The sequence below is a fragment of the Chiloscyllium plagiosum genome, unplaced genomic scaffold (genome assembly GCF_037043375.1).
Source record: "Chiloscyllium plagiosum isolate Xiang-an unplaced genomic scaffold, Cpla_swu_hap1 HiC_scaffold_13, whole genome shotgun sequence".
NCBI classification, from domain to species: Eukaryota; Metazoa; Chordata; class Chondrichthyes; order Orectolobiformes; family Hemiscylliidae; genus Chiloscyllium; species Chiloscyllium plagiosum.
This window is the reverse complement of record NW_028270151.1, coordinates 70,982,073-70,999,484: the sequence shown is the minus strand read 5'-3', so window position 1 is coordinate 70,999,484 and position 17,412 is coordinate 70,982,073. Positions and strand designations below refer to the sequence as shown.

The window sequence follows — 17,412 nt, the reverse complement described above, 5'->3', positions numbered from 1 at the left end:
AATAAATTAGACAGCCGATTATTTAATTAAAGAACTGGGGGCATTCTGCCTTCGATCCTTTCAGTAAGGGCTATCCAGAGAAATGTTAGAACTGAATTTAATTTAAAAGTTTTTGGTAAACCTGAAAGTTGTGAAATCCATTTCTTTGGATCCAATAAGGATTTGTAAATAAGGGATACCCAACTTTAAGGTTTCTTTGAGGGCATCCCAGAGCATGTCACATTGGCATGTTCACTGAAGCTTGAGCAAATTTTGTGGTTTTGTTTTATCCGGGGGGGTTTGATTAGATTACTTAGTGTGGAAACAGGCCCTTCGGCCAACAAGTCCACACCGACCCGCCGAAGCACAACCCACCCAAACCCATTCCCCTTCACCTAACACTACGGGCAATTTAGCATGGCCAATTCAACTAACCTGCATATTTTTGGACTGTGGGAGGAAACCAGAGCACCTGGAAGAAACCCACGCAGACACAGGGAGAATGTGCAAACTCCACACAGTCAGTCACCTGAGGTGGGAATTGAACTCGGTTGTCTTGCGCTGAGAGGCAGCAGTGCTAACCACTATGCCACTGTGCCAATGGGCGAGTTTGTTGCAGTTTGATTGTTGTGGTGCTTGGCTGAGAGAAGGTAGCAAACATGGATGAGAGTTAAACAAGCCTGCACTGTCAGCAGAGCATAAGCTAACTTCATCATTATTTGCCATTTAGAATGTGGCTAGGGCATAACCTTACTTTGCCTTGCATGAAGAAAAAGCTGGCAAGTTGCTAGTGGATCTAGTGGAAAACTCTACAGTTCTTGCAATCTTAAGACAAAGAATGTAACCAGCGATTTAGGTTGCAATGAGTGAGAAAGTGGCCAGAAAAAGTTCTGAGCCATCCGCAATCATAGCATAGTAACTTAAGGTTGGTCTTCTGATTGGGGCTGTTAGTCTGGTCCAATGAGGAAACTCATTCTGAGGTCCAGCTGGCTAACCTTGTTACAATCACGACATCCCTCCCCCTCTGAGTAAGAAGTCGTCGGCCTTTTTTTTTAGTAGCTTCTCTTAGGGCATTTTAGCACCAGGTCAGGGTTCCTCCAACTCTACTTCTGATATGGGCAGTGTGTAACTCACAGGAGCTTGCATCTTGTGCCCGGAGTCTCTCAGCGGAAACTTATTCTCCTCCACTGTGTCGATCTCTGATTCTTTGGTATCTTCCATGCTTGACGGAAAGGGCAAACTCATGGGTTTTGAAACAATCAGAAAAGCAGCTGAAGAGCTGGGCATGTTTTGCTCCTGCACCATCTGTGAGATTGCAGCTTTTGTAAGGTCAACGTGCTCTTTCAGGACGATTGCACCTACCCAAACTGTATACGTCACTGGACCGAATCTTGCATCAACCATGTCTTACACTCGTTCGCGCTCTCTCGCTGTGTCTGTGTCCATCATCGGTGTTCCTGATGCCATCCGTCCAGGTCCAGGAAGATCAGATTTAGCCTGGCATGCAGTCTTTTTCCCATTAAAAACTCTGCTGGAACCATCCCTGTACTTGCATGAGGGGAGGTTCAAATAGGAACTAGGACTGTTGGTATCTAGTGTAACTATAGGCTGTTTCTTTAAGTCTGCCTTTCAAGTTTGGACTTTCTTTCTGCCAGACCATTGCATGATGGATGGTATAGAGCTATCCTTGTATGATGAATACCATTCGACTTTAGGAAGTTCTGAACTTCCTGTTATCTGTGACCAATATTTCGGGGAGTCTGTGTATTGCAAAAGACTCATGCAGGTTTTCTGTCATCATCCCTGTATTTGACGAATGAACTCTATGCAGATCCAACCTCTTTGAGTAGGCATCCACAATGACTAAGAACATTGAGCCTGTGAAAGGACTTGCATAGTCAACATGCAAGAGTCCAGACTTTACCCAGCCGTTCCCATGAATGTGGAGGAGCTGCTGTCAGTAATTTTTGTCCTTGTTGGCTTATTGGCACTGACCTGTTATTCTTTCCTCTTGTTTTTGTTTTGAGTGCTGTGCCTGCATTAAGTTTTGGAAAGCAGTCTTGGATCACCTTTGTCCTGTTGCTTCTGTGTAGAAATGAACCAATATTTGTTTTTAGATGGTCAAAGGAATTATCGGATGGGAGGTAGAGAAACCAATACAATATTTGGAGAGGATAGTTTATTGAATTTTAAGAAGGAATTAGGTTGTTTTCTGAAGAGGGCAAATGGACATGATGAGTTGATGGGTGGTTAGTATTCAATCAGTGGAAGAATGAATAGATTTAGTGGATTGATTAGCCTTTTCATGATTTATGTTGGACTTCTGTATGCTTCTAATTTACAATAATAGGAGCAAAAAGGATAATGAGCAATGGTATGCTAATTTAATGATTTTAAATGTGAATAATGTTGGTGCTTCATATCTGCTTTACAGAACACAATATAATTTCCATTAATTTTATGTGGATCATAGTGCCAAAATACACTTGAAAGCAGACTGCATTGGGATAACATGAGAACCAATCCACATGAAACGTACTAATTTGGTTGCCAATTTGATTTTTAAAGCATTAAAGGGCTTGAGGGATCTTGGGGATCTAGGTATATGACTGCAATTAATAATGCATAGAAGCAGGCAGTGTTTGACCTTTGGCTTGGGTTAGAAATCCAAATTTATGGATTCAAAAATGGTAGTCTAAGTGAATGAATTTTGAACTGGAACATTTGAAATTAGAATCTTGAGTGGTGAAGGTGCCATGGTGGAGCTGGTAGGTTTGAATACTGTGACTGTAACTCTTTTTTTCTTTAAAAGAAAATTGCACAGTATGTCATTACAAAGTTTTTGTGGCTTCTTTTGCCTTTTGTGTAAAGGGGAGAGGAAGAAGCGGATACAAGATGCGAGATTAAAATTATAGTTAGAGAATGAAAACTGCATATTTGCACACTGTAGGGAATGACTGTGAAAGTATGACCAGGAATGAAAATTAATATATGGTAAGCAGATATTATTTACTATGCACTACTTCCCTCTATTTTGTTCATGTATGATGTTTGTACTACATTTGCCGAGTATTTACAAACATATTGTGATGTGACTTGTAATTTGAAGACTGTTCCAGAATGGGAATGCAGTGATATTTTGTACTATTGGTCTGTTTGATCTGTTGTTTGTCAAGTGTTTTCAGTGGAAATGGTCTATTAAATTGTTCCTGCTTTCACATGATGGATTCAGTTTTATTTCTAATTTGGCAAGTGGATTTAGAAATCTACAGTGTATAAAATTTATTTATCTTAGAAACTGAAATTCTTAACATGGTGACAGTAGGCTGTTGTCCTTTTGTTTGATTTTATAAAGGATTTTACGTTTCTGTAACTGGGGTTAAGCTCATTTCGTTCAGTAACATTTTTTAAATTCCCCAAGTATTGTGTGTGGGTCATGATGATCTTGGTGTCCTTGTTTTTCATATCTACTTGTATTAATATTGGTTTTGTTTTTGTCCTGACATTATCTTATCATCAGTCTGCCTCATGAAGTTCTTACCTATTTTTACTTATGCCTTTGTTGTTCTTCTGTCTTTTGTTTTCTCTTTTGCAAGGTAGAGCATGTTACATGTCAGTGTATCGAACACACAGATCGTGGGACAAAATTTCTAGCAGCTCAAAACTGGTAATGAGCAAAGTTTCTTTACTGTACCATTACTATCCAGCTAAATGTATAACTGGTTCAATCCAGAGTGGAGGAAACTATGTTAGGAACGTCACTGGATAGACCTAAAACTAGATGCTAAACCTTTGGTGGAAATTGAATTGGCATGCTATGGATCAAACTAAACAATCCCACAACTAATGGATTGGATCAAAGCTTTAAAATCCTGGTACATTCTATGATGAATTGTGGTGAATAGCTAAACAAATTAGTGGAAGGGTGAATCCACAAAAATTCCATCCTCAAAGTTAGCAGAACCCAGGAAAGCAGCGAAAAACCACAAGTGCTGAATGAATGATCCATTTCTTGTCTGTTTTGAAGGTCCCCAGCAGTACAGTTCCCAGTCTTCCGCCAAGTTAATTCACTTCATTGCATATCAAGAATTGGCTGAGGTCACTGACTACAACAAAAACTGAGCTCTGAACTTATTAAGGCTGCAACACGATGGAGTTGTATTCCAGAACTAGCCAGCAGTACAGCTATAGCATGAACGTCTGCTTAGCAATGTAGAAATTTCCCAGATATGTTCTGTCTACAAAATGCATCACAATTCTAATTTGTCTAATTACTGCCACATGTATCTACTGGACTGTACATGTTGCTGACAGTGCCATTGAATGGCTTTGGCATTGGTGAACAGGTTTTTGCTCAAGTAGGTTTTACTAGGGCAAGTGGCTTACTGACCTCAATATAATCTTTGTCCAGACGTGCTCAAAAGAACTGTTTTTGTGCTTGACTAAAAAAAAGTTGTTGCCTGAGAGCATGGAATCATGTTTTACTTGAATCATCAGTATCTTTTTTTTTCTTTTGGATAATTTATTATCTGACCATAAATTCATGTTTTGCTAAAATGGAATGCTTCATCTCTTCTATAGTTATAGCAAGGCTAGTAAATACTCTAAAAATTGTATGAGCGAAGAAACACAGCAATTTCCAGCTGTTTTCTCTGACTTGGCAAAATACAGGTACCTACAATTCAATCTGTTGAAATGTCATAGAGAATCAAAATGCAGCTTAAAACAGTTTTAAGTCCATTTCTAAAAGATGGACTTAAAAGGACAGTGCATATCAAAATAGCTCCATGATAAATCCTAGCCTCTACAATACTGTTTCAGATACAAAAAAATTGAAGGTAAACCTGTTGATGAAAGATTGTCTTATCAAATCTTAAATGTGCAGATTTCTAATAGTTGCTTATGGTCCTTTTGGAAGTTACACTGTTGTTGAGAGGAGGTTGGATATAGTTACCTCTAAAGGTTTAAACATAAATGTGACAGATATGCTACATGATGAGAATAAATATTTCTTTGTCTTAGTTCAGGAAAAGAAAACGTATCCTCCTTTTGACCACTACAGGTAGTTAAAGAAACACATTTGCTTCCCTAGTACAACAAACCTAGGAAAAGGAAAGCATTTACAATTTTTAAAATTAAGATTATAGGCATTTAACTTTCCATTAGGGTTCTCAAAAGCTACAGCTTTTGCCATTTCTCTACAGCATTAGTCACCTGGTTATGTACCAGAAACATCCAACTTAATGGCAGAACCATTTTGCATGGAGAAAGCAATGACTGATTTTGTGTAACCTTTTGGTTTACTCATTTCTATATTTTGTTTCTTTTCCTCACATTTTAGTAACTGATAAACTGATCCTTTTTCTTTCAATTTAAGAAAGCATGTTTAAATTGGCTCATTTTAAAATGAGCATTAGAATTGGGAAAGCTATGTAAGACTGAACAAATACTTTGTTTCAACAGAGGGAAGGGTTGAATAAAGGAGGGGTGCCTTTCTTACTTGGGATCACCCAAAGATTGATTGTAGTAATGCTCTTTCCAACCTTGTCCTTGGGTAAAGGTAGAAGATGCATTGCTCTAAGCCATAACAACCATAATTCATTTTAAATAGTGTTCTTGAAAGAAACTCAACATATTCAGTATGTGGATATACCGACTAGAGAAGGTGCAAAACTTGACCTACTCTTGGGAAATAAGGCAGGGCAGGTGACTGAGGTGTTAGTGGGGGAGCACTTTGGGGCCAGCGACCATAATTTTATTCGTTTTAAAATAGTGATGGAAAAGGATAGACGAGCTCTAAAAGTTGAAGTTCTAAATTGGAAAAAGGCCAATTTTGACAGTATTAGGCAAGAACTTTCGAAGGCTAATTGGAGGCAGATGTTCACAGGTAAAGAGACGGCTGAAAAATGGGAAGCCTTCAGAAATGAGATAACTAGAATCCAGAGGAAGTATATTCCTGTCAGGGTGAAAAGGAAGGCTGGTAGGTATAGGGAATGCTGGATGACTAAAGAAATTGAGGGTTTGGTTAAGAAAAAGAAGGAAGCATATGTCAGGTATAGACAGGACAGATCGAGTGAATCCTTAGAGTATAAGGGAACTAGGAGTATACTTAAGAGGGAAATCAGGAGGACAAAACGGGGACATGCGATAACTTTGGCAAATTGAATTAAGGAGAATCCAATGGGTTTTTACAAATATATTAAGGACAAAAGGGTAACTAGGGAGAGAATAGGGCCCCTCAAAGATTAGCAAGGCGGCCTTTGTGTGGAGCAACAGAAAATGGGGGAGATACTAAATGAATATTTTGCATCAGTATTGACTGTGGAAAAGGATAGGGAAGAAATAGATGGTGACATCTTGCAAAATGTCCAGATTACAGAGGAGGAAGTGCTGGAAGTCTTGAAACTGTTAAAGGTGGATAAATCCCCAGGACCTGATCAGGTGTACCCGAGAACTCTATGGGAAGCTAGAGAAGTGATTGTTGGGCCTCTTGCTGAGAAATTTGTATCATTGATAGTCACAGGTGAGGTGCCGGAAGACTGGAGGTTGGCAAACGTGGTGCCACTGTTTAAGAAGGGCGGTAAAGACATGCCATGAGCAAGTTATTGGAGGGAATCCTGAGGGACAGAATGTACGTGTATTTGGAAAGGTAAGGACTGATTCGGGATAGTCAACGTGGCTTTGTGCGTGGGAAATCATGTCTCACAAACTTGATTGAGTTTTTTGAAGGAGTTACAAAAAAGATTGAGGGCAGAGCAGAAGATGTGATCTACATGGACTTCAGTAAGGCGTTCGACAAGGTTCCCCATGGGAGACTGATTAGCAAGGTTAGATCTCATGGAATACAGGGAGAAGTAGCCACTTGGATACAGAACTGGCTCAAAAGTAGAAGATGGAAGGTTTTTTCAGACTGGAGGCCTGTGACCAGTGAAGTGCCACAAGGATCGGTGCTGAGCCCTCTACTTTTTGTCATTTACATAAATGATTTGGATGCGAGCATAAGAGGTAAGTTAGTAAGTTTGTAGATGACACCAAAATTGGAGGTGTAGTGGACAGCGAAGAGGGTTACCTCAGATTACAACAGGATCTGGACCAGATGGGCCATTGGGCTGAGAAGTGGCAGATGGAATTTAATTCTGATACATGCAAGGTGCTGCGTTTTGGGAAAGCAAATCTTAGCAGGACTTATACACTTAATGGGAAGGTCCGAGGGAGTGTTGCTGAACAAAGAGACCTTGGAGTGCAGGTTCATAACTCCTTGAAAGTGGAGTCGCAGGTAGATAGGATAGTGAAGAAGGCGTTTGGTATGTTTCCTTTATTGGTCAAGAGTATTGAGTACAGGAGTTGGGAGGTCATGTTGCCGCTATACAGGACATTGGTTAGGCCACTGTTGGAATATTGCATGCAATTCTGGTCTCCTTCCTATCGGAAAGATGTTGTGAAACTTGAAAGGGTTCAGAAAAGATTTCCAAGGATGTTGCCAGGGTTGGAGGGTCTGAGCTACAGGGAGAGGCTGAACAGGCTTGGGGCTGTTTTCCCTGGAGCGTCAGAGGCTGAGGGGTGACCTTATAGAGGTTTACAAAATTATGAGGGACATGGATAGGATAAATAGGCAAAGTCTTTTCCCTGGGGTTGGGGAGTCCAGAACTCGAGGGCATAGGTTTAGGGTGAGAGGGAAAAGATATAAAAGAGACCTCAGGGGCAACTTTTTCACGCAGAGAATGGTACATGTATGGAATGAGCTGCCAGAGAATGTGGTGGAGGCTTGTACAATTGCAACATTTAAGAGGCATTTGGATGGGTATATGAATAGGAAGGGTTTGGAGGGATACGGCCAGGTGCTGGCAGGTGGGACTAGTTTGGGTTGGGATATCTGGTTGACATGGACGGGTTGGACCGAAGGGTCTGTTTCCATGCTGTACATCTCTGACTCTATATTGGCTTTCACCCAGAATAGTGAACAGGTGCAAGTCATTTTTCTTTGTTTGAGGACCAAGGCAGGGGGACGAAGAACTGAGGGAAACTTTAAATTACTTGTTCTATACCAGTACAACAGCACTGAATGTTGCAGAGATTTTCTCTATATAATTGTAATTAAAATCTAATTTGTGTATTTAGAGCATCCTCAGCCCCCAGATCACTCGCAAACCTGTACTGATATTCTTTTAGAATTAGCCTGGTTCATGTTCTTTGATTCGAATCCTTATTCACATGTAAATGAAAAAATATACAATGAAAATCCTATGCTTGCTTGTGTGCACTTGCTGTGTGGATGTATATTATGGTTCGAAACCAAAGAATAAAATATAAATACACATCCTCTGCCCTCTAAACTTGGTGTTTATTGCTATATGTAATTGATTAGCAAACAAAAGTTTTTTAGTATTTTCTGTCAGCATTCACAATGCAACATGTAACAAAAAATTCAATAATGGCATGATTTTGAAGTGCAAGCTTTAGTTTGGCAAATTAAGCATAATATGTGTAAATAAATAGTCCCTTGAATGTAAATACACCGTACCATGAAAATAGTAAATAACTTTGTTTTCATTTAAGTTCACAGAAAGCATATGTTTATCTTTATTCTAATGTTTGTGTTAAAACAAAATCCAGTGTTCCCAATTAGAGCTGGTGCCATCTTTAATAGTTTCCCTACTGCTAGAGAGTGGACAAATAGCAAGCTCTGGGAGTAACATTTCTGCTGACAATATGTTAAAATTACTCCAAAGGTGGTTGTAGAGAATTTTAGGAGTTTATCTTTTGGATATTGTCCATTCTGTCTGGTGTTCCATCTCTGGAATGAATCAGAAATTGGCTGGCTGAAAGAAGACAGAAGGTGGTGGTTGATGGGGAAGTATTCATCCTGGAGTTCAGTTACTCGTGGTGTACTGCAAGAATCTGTTTTGGGTCCACTGTTGTTTGTCATTTTTATAAATGACCTGGATGAGGGCATAGAAGAATGGGTTAGTCAATTTGGGATAACACTAAGGTTGGCAGAGTTGTGAATAGTGACAAAGGTTGTTGTAGGTTACTGGGGACATAGATAAGCTGCAGAGCTGGGCTGACAGGTGGCAAATGGAGTTTAATGCAGAAAATGGTGAGTTGATTCACTTTGGAAGGAGGAACAGGAATGCAGAGTACAGGGCTAATAGTAAGATTCTTGGCAATGTAGATGAGCAGTGAGATCTGTGTCCAGGTATGTAGATCCTTGATGGTTGCCACTAGGTTAATAAGGTTGTTAAGAAGGTATACAGTTTGTTGGTAGAGGGATTGAGGTTGGGAACCACGAGATTATGCTGCAGCTGTACTGAACTCTGGTGCGGCCATGTTTGCAGTATTGCGTACGGTTCTGGTCACTATTATAGGAAGGATGTGGAAGCTTTGGAAAGGGTTCAGAGGAGAATTACTGGGATGTTGCCTGGTATGGAGGGAAGGTCCCACGAGGAAAGGCTGAGAGACTTGAGGCTATTTTTTTTTGTTAGAAGGAAGTTGAGAGGTGACTTAATTGAGACATAAGATAATCAGAGGGTTACATTGGACAGTGAGAGCCTTTTTCCTCATGGTGATGGCTAACACAAGGGGACATAGCTTTAAATTGATGGGTGATAGATAGAGGACATATGTCAGAGGTAGTTTTTTTATTCAGTAGTAGGGGCATGGAATGCACTGCCTGCAACAGTAGTAGACTCGCCAACTTTAAGGGCATTTAAATGGTCATTGGATAGGCATATCGATGAGAATGGAATGGTGTAGGTTAGATGGGCTTCAGATTGGTTCCACAGGTTGGCACAACATCGAGGGCCTGTAATGTGCTGTAATGATCTATGTTCAAACTTCAGGAGAAGGCATTTCGGGCAAACTACAACTGTGTCATTCCATTCGATAATTGTTGAACATTTCCATGTCCTCATTATGCTTGGCTCATATTTGCGTGTGAAGTTAAGGTAACCATTGAAGCATTTCTTTAAAAAACCTGAAGCAACTTTTTGTTTTCAGCCTCTTATTATTGATAACCCATTCTGAAACACAACCCTTATGCTTCATGTTCCATCCTGCTTATTAGTTGTTTGTTATTATGTGTATAGCCCCTGCAAATATGATTTGTTTCATGAATAATATTTTAAACTAATTGAGTGTATGTCTGAAGTATTGTCTAATGGGAATGATACATGTATGAAATGCAGAGCACACATACTTCATGGAACAGAAGTTGGGCTATTGACATATTCTTAACACTTTGAAGACTTTCCCTTTATACATCCTTCCCTTCCCTCTCCCACCACACAGGCCATTTTGTGGCTATGAGTTGAACTTCCAAAGACTTCAGTCTGTGGAATTTCCCTTTCTAATCCTTCCATCTTTCCACCAACTTTTCTGCAAATTTCTCTTCAAAATATGGCATTCAAGCTTCTTCTGGCCATTCTTCTGGCTAGTGCAGTCTCACCTGGAATATTGTGTACAGTTCTGGTCGCCCCATTACAGGAAGGATGTGGAAACATTGGAAAAGGTGAGAATAGTTCACAGGTCGGCGCAACATCGAGGGCTGAAGGGCCTGTTCTGCGCTGTATTGTTCTATGTTCTGTCCCTCTTAATATTTGTGCACTTGGTTTCCAGTTTTTGTCTTATTACTCCATGATGCATCTTCTCCATTTATTGAATGTAAGTTGTGGTATTTTAATTGAAATGCAATTGTTGGTGCTGTATTGGCATCTAAAACCTGTATTCTCAAAGTATACTGATAGTTTTGTAAATCCTTAATGTTCACTTGCTTACCTACATTAGGTGGACAGTTGTTTATGAATATGGAAGTTACAACAGCTCATGAAACTGTTGCAGAAACCTATGTGGCAGAAAGTTTTCAAAAGTAGCACTTAGTTGCCAGTAAACTGTACTTTCTTTCCTGTCTAGGAAACTTAGCAGAAACAAAAGGCTTCAAATTCTGTTTAATTTCAATACATTCAATAAGCACTTGGGCAGTTTATCATCTTTTTAATATACTCTTAAGTATAATAGCTCTTTGTTTCTATCCCACCCACGCCCACCCCCTTAATATTTCTTGAAATAGTCATTTGTATACATAAATTAGAGCCATAATTGTCATTAATACTTATGGTTATGTCTATCTAGGGAAAGCTCACTGCCAGAGAACGTGTCCAGCTGCTTCTGGATCCTGAATCCTTTATAGAATATGACAAGTTTGTGGAACATAGGTGTTCGGATTTTGGCATGGGCACAAAGGATGATAAGGTAACAACTATAAAACATGTGTGGAGGTTATTTCATGCCCATAGCCAATACTACTGTTGTACTATAAATTTGATTGTAAATATATTAGTGTCTTTCTTTGCTTGACCACTGAGGTGATGCCAATTACAAATTGTATCGTGAAGAGACCCTAGTGGCTGTATGTTTGAGCTGTCTTAAAGATTATACAGGAGCTGCATGCTTGAAGGTGTAGAATTTTCTGGCTTTTCTCATGTGTCAGAAATTTGACAAAAATAAAAGATTCCCTCCCACCCCCACCCCGTTAAGTTATGATGTGAGCTTGTTGATTTGGATTTTTTCATTTACTGTCACTTGGCGAGGTAGGTGAATCGGACTAATAAGGTGCTGAAACACGCCCTTACCAAAATGTTTCTTTGGCAAATAAGTTAAGAGTATTTCTTTTTTTATGCACTAGAACTGCTATTTGCAGCATATGATGTTTGGTTTAGCAGGTACGTTGTAAAATATTATTTGCTTTTCAGTTTACCAATTTACAAATATGCTTGAAAGGAAAACCAAACTTCAATATTCTATGTCTTGAGAGAATTTTCTGTGTTTATTTGAATGTTACACAACAGTTGTGCATTTCAGAAGTGTAGGAGCCATTGTACTGGATGACCAGCTCCAAAACCATGCTTTGGAAACAAATTTAGTAAATCTCTATTTCTGAACTGAAAGCAAGAAAACCACAAACAGAATTATGGTGTTGAAGGAGGCTATTTGGCCTGCCGTGCCTGTATCAGTTCTTTGAGCTAGTGCCTATCCCTAGACCTTTCCCATTATTAATGCAACACATTCCTTTACAAATAATAATCTAATACCATCTTGAATCCCTCAATTGAATATGTCTGCATCACATTTCCAGGCAATGTATTTCACACCCTAACTACTTGCTGTGTGAAAAGGTTTTATGCCCTCATGTTGCTCTTGCTTCATTTGCCCAACACTTTAAATATATGCCTTTCGTAAAAATGAGCAGGAATAGCTTTTCCCTCTCTACTTAATCAGGCCAGCTCTTGATTTTGAAAACCTCTACAAAACTCTCCTTAGCCATCTTCTATCGAATGAAAATAATCCTAACTTCAACCAGTACTCATAACCTGAAGTTTCTGTTCCTGGAATCATTGTTGTAAATCACGTCTGCACACTCCAATGCAGTTACATTTTTTGCAAAGTAGTGCACACGACTGTACACACTATTCCAGTTGAAGCCAAACAAGTGTCTTCTACAAGTTCAACATCTCCTTGCTTTTGTACTCTATGCCCCTATTAATAAAACCAAGAATGCTGTATGCTTTATTAAATACTCTCCACTGTCCTGTCATCATCAGTGTTTGATGCACATATGCCTAGGTTCCTCTGTTCTTGCATCACCTTGAGAATTATGCCCCCTATTTTTACTTTGTTTCAATCATTCCAACACAAGTGCATGAGTTTGAAATAAAGTTATTAAAATCCAAGAGCCTACACCCCCAACCTCCATCTGACTTCTGTTCTCCATCCAGTTTAAGGACTGTATGAGCTCAATTTCATTTTTGTAACATGTTCAGAGCAGATATGAAGTTAACAGCGAGTTCTTACATTTAATAGAGCAGTTGCAAAAGAATGCCTAAATTTGGTTTTAATTTTTTATCTTGAAAATTAAACATGAACATTACTAGAAAGAGAAGTCAAGCAGTCTTACAGTCATCATACTTAGCAAGAAAGAAACTGGACATGCAAAAGGGATGTCAGGCTAGATTTCCTGAGGGTTTGCCCTCCTATCTTGTTAAAGAAGCAAGCTGCACATTTCTGGGAGGAGATTCCACTCAAAGCACCCTCAGAAATGCAAATATCAGCTCATTCTGGTAGAACTTCTGTAATGCACACCTCAGCCCTTTCACAGCAGTCAGGTAAGCTGTTTGCCAGCTGGACAGGGCACCAACTGGGGAAGGGAAGGATGCTACAGGAGTAGAGGTAGGGTGCCAGATGCATTCAAGTAGAATACCAGAGTCGAGATGCCAGTTAGGCATGAACTAGGGTGCCAGGTGGGTAAAATATCAGTCAGGCAGTGAATAGGGTGCACGGTAAGTGATGCAATGGTTAGGGTAGATTGGGGTAGCTGAGAGAAATCTGTTGTGGCAGGATCTGGCCTGGTTTGTAGGACAGAGGTACTGGGGTGTGGCTGGGTGGTGGGATCAGTGTCTGTGGGAGGTGTAATTATGGAGGGGTGTGAGCTAAGTGTGGATAGTTATTCAGGAGTTAAATTATGTTTAACTAGTTAATAACTTTTCCTGAGTAAATGATTGATTGCATTGGAACTATCCGTAAACTCGAATTTTATGCTGGCCATATAATTAAATGACCCAGGCAATTCCTTTGGTATGTACTACGATGGGGGTTTGACAATGCCCCTGTGCATCAATCTTTCTGGTAAATGTGAAGTCTAGGCTAGAGTTTATTCTGCAAGGGGAAGGGGTGCTGATAGGTTGGGCCATTTGCAAGCGCAAATGCGTCATGCTATGAATCTCGCTGCATTTCCACATGCGAGATGCTATTTAAATTAACACAGGAGCACAGTAAAATTCCAGCACTACAGCTGGAAATCTGAAATATGGAAAAAATGTATCTTCAGAATGTCCTCTCTTTTTATTTAACACAGGGCTCTATTTCATGTAGGCAAATGGAATTCATATGTACATTGTCTCTTATTGGAAAAATGAGTAATTGAGACTGTAAATCTCTACCGCATTCCCATCAGAGGCTATTTGCCTGGTCTGAGAACTGAGATTGGCAGCTGCTGTTGTCACATCTCTATGCGAAAAATGGCTCAACCAGTCAGAATCCTTTTCTCACATTGCATAAATTAATGGCTGTTTTTATTCCAGTTTTATTCCTTGTGTCCTAGTCTTCTAGGGTGCTAAATGTCTTTTGCCCTTTTTAGCAGCGGTTTTGTCTTACCATGCATCATCTTTAAAGGTTGTGTGAAGAAATTGGAAAACAAAAACCTCAGCTGAAGCAGGGTGGATTTAAAAGGGAAAATATAACATGAAAAGATAACAATTGACAAGTAGAACATGATGAGGAAAAAATAATCCTAGGATAAGGAGTAAAATAATATAAAAATAAAATTCCGTCTTTGTCTTATGTTGAAGTGCCCTTCTCTTCCTTTTAAAAGCACTATTATTTTAAATCATCACCATAATACATCAAATGGTGTTTGGGAATGGAATGGCTCAATACTTCCTTTTGAAATAATGGAGAATTACATTTGAGATTCATATCATATTTATCATTAGTGATGAAGGAAATTAGTTTAAATCCAGGAACAATTACTGAATGACAGAATAATTCAATAATTTTCTGTAAATCAGCATTTAATGCTATACAAATTATTTTTCCAAAGTTTATGCTTTATCTTTTTGCAGTGGGAAGTGTATGATATTATCCAAAACCTACCATTTAATTTAAATAAAAATTTTTGATCTGATTTTCTATTTGCACTTGACATATCAATCACTAAAGAATTGTCACAGTCTTTATTCACTGTAGGATTTAAAGTGCAGCTCCTTCACCCAAATAATATGTTGCAGGATTGAGTAATGTTAATCTTCAATGAATTGACCAAAGAGCTATCATTAGTGTGTTCTCAGTTGCCACTATCTTTGAAGGAAGATCTGCACTTAATAGAAGAATGTGATAGGGAGTTAATATACTCCTCCTCCCTCTCTGCTTCTCCCTGACAATTTAATTCATTATCAAAGTGTAACTGGTATTTAAGATTCCTCTCGAGAGTTGGTTTGGTGTAATCACTCCAGTATCTAAATGGTAGAGGTCCAAAGCATGGAGCTGCCCACAAATAATTGGCTGGCATGAAAAAAATGACATTTGGTTGTGATTTTCGTCCGAGCTATGCTAAAGGCACATTGTTGGGATAAGGTAGAAGGAAATTTTATTTTTTGCCTGATAGGCTATTTTCCCGAAGTTAAAAATCACACAACACCAGGTTATAGTCCAACAGGTTTAATTGGAAGCACACTAGCGTTCGGAGCGACGGTCCTTCATCAGGTGATTGTGGACGGCTCAATCGTAACACAGAATTTATGTAACACAGAACTTCCCGAAGTTTATATGCCTCGTGCTGATGTTGGCATGCTAATATTCATTTAACAAACATTCCTTTAACAAAAGTTTTTTTTGTGAAGTGTAATTGTATTTAGTATTTTCTTAAACATGTTGAATCAGGTTTTGCATTATATCCTGGAGGATTGAAGAATCTGAGTGGGCACTATTTCTATCCTAAATGCTTGTGGGTTTTTACAAGATAAGTTGGTTATTAACTTAGCAAAGTTGGAAATTTATGATCATGTTCTGCATGTCTCAAATGTCTCTATTAGTTTCTTTGTTTTTAAATCATGTCACAGTTTCCTGGTGACAGTGTGGTGACTGGTCAGGGCCGAATTAATGGGCGACTCGTTTATGTCTTCAGTCAGGTAATAATCCTGTTTTAATTTGAAGTTTATGTTCTTGAAAAGATTAAATTGCTGGGAGTATTCATTATGGGACAGAATGGGAGGGTAGAGAGTTGTGAACTTCACACAGTACTACAGTGACTACACTTTAAACATATAGAGAAAGTGAGGACTGCAGGTGATGGAAATCAGAGTTATGTGTAGTGCTGGAAAAGCACAGCAGGTCAGGCAGTATCCGAGGAGCAGGGGAATCGATGTTTCGGACATAAGCCCTTATCAGGAATTCTTTTGGATGCTGCCTGACCTGCTATGCTTTTTCAGCACCACGCTCTCTATTTGAAATGTATGCCATTGACTAAAAAGCATTTTGACCCGTTTGGTCATGAAAAGGAATGTATAAACCCAGGTCACTCTTTCTTTCACGTTCCATTTTGAAGTATACAAGACAGATTATCCCCTGGGTTTTGCTTCAAATCTCAAAGCAAGGAATGATGGTGTTTTGTTTTGGTTGCATTAGTGCCATGGAGTTTTGCATGTAACTTAAGTTGAAGAATGACAATGTGAAGATCTAAAATTAATAATCTCACTGTTACCATTGTATCTGAATTGGAAGTGTCAGCGACCATATCAACCTTCCTTTTGCAATCAGTGTGAGGATTTCTCCTTTTTTTTTTTCCCTGATTCCATTGAATTGAGGTATTGGAAATATTCTGTACCCTTCGTGTTTAATACTTGAATATTCTTACAGTATTTTAGGATTAATATCTATAACCTGGACTTGAATCCTGGAACTCTCAAGATAGTAATCGATGAATAATTGTTTTTGAGAACTTATCAAATTGCCTAATGTGGGTTGACGTTTTGTGGTAAAAATAGAGGGTATAAGAAATGATCAACATTTAGGCTTTGGAACATTGTTGAAAACTACCTACTGATTACCCCCCTCGCAACACCCTGCTTCTAATGAAGCAGTGAGATTTATGACCAAAATAAATATTAATGGAATAATTTATCTCAAAATACGGATGCCCATCCTTACCCTGCATAACTAAATACTCTTTAAACTCCTCTGCCATACTGATTAATTCCATAACTATTATCTTTTCTGGTTGGACATTGAGGTGCTTTAATAAATTCTGTATCTTATTGAGGCTGCTGTATAGTGTGAGTCATTTTAAATAGTGTTTTACTTTTCAATGTGGGCTGCAGTATCCTGTCTGGCTAGATGCAGAATGGGAAAAAACAAAGAATTCACATTATTGTATAAAACTGATGTACATTGTTTTGGTAATAATATAGTTTTTGTTTTCCTTTGGTAGGACTTTACAGTGTTTGGAGGAAGTTTATCAGGAGCTCATGCACAGAAGATCTGTAAGGTAAAGACCTAAATGAGCAATAACTTGAAGCAAGTCATTCAATAAGGCCTGAGTAAGTCCTTATTGTTGAAAGCATAATTTTTGTGCTGTAGAGCTGTATTCAACTGCTCTACAGCACAAAATAGTTAACATCTTAGGCAACAAAAGCAAAGTACTGCAGATGCTGGAAATCTGAAATAACAACAAATTATTGGAGACACTCAGCTGGTCTAGCTGTATGGGTAGAGAGAGAACCAAAGTCAGTGTTTCAACTCCAATATGTCTGTTCCTTGAATTTGTTTCTCTCTGACAGACTCTGCCAACCTATTGAATTTGTTCAGCATTTTCTGATTTTTTATGTA

General features: G+C 38.9%; 1 protein-coding gene across 3 annotated transcripts in view; it reads left to right on the top strand.

Annotated features, from left to right (window-relative positions):
- pccb (propionyl-CoA carboxylase subunit beta) overlaps window positions 1-17,412 on the top strand; it is a 56,049-nt gene that overhangs the window by 3,274 nt on the left and 35,363 nt on the right. For 2 of the 3 annotated variants that reach the window (XM_087993746.1, XM_087993748.1), the window contains 3 exons: window positions 11,107-11,226; window positions 15,648-15,716; window positions 17,015-17,071. In XM_087993746.1, coding sequence (XP_087849872.1) covers window positions 11,107-11,226; window positions 15,648-15,716; window positions 17,015-17,071 — 246 coding nt within the window. Of the gene's footprint in view, window positions 1-3,575; window positions 3,647-11,106; window positions 11,227-15,647; window positions 15,717-17,014; window positions 17,072-17,412 lie in introns of those variants that run through there. The other variant, XM_087993747.1, reaches the window with a different exon arrangement.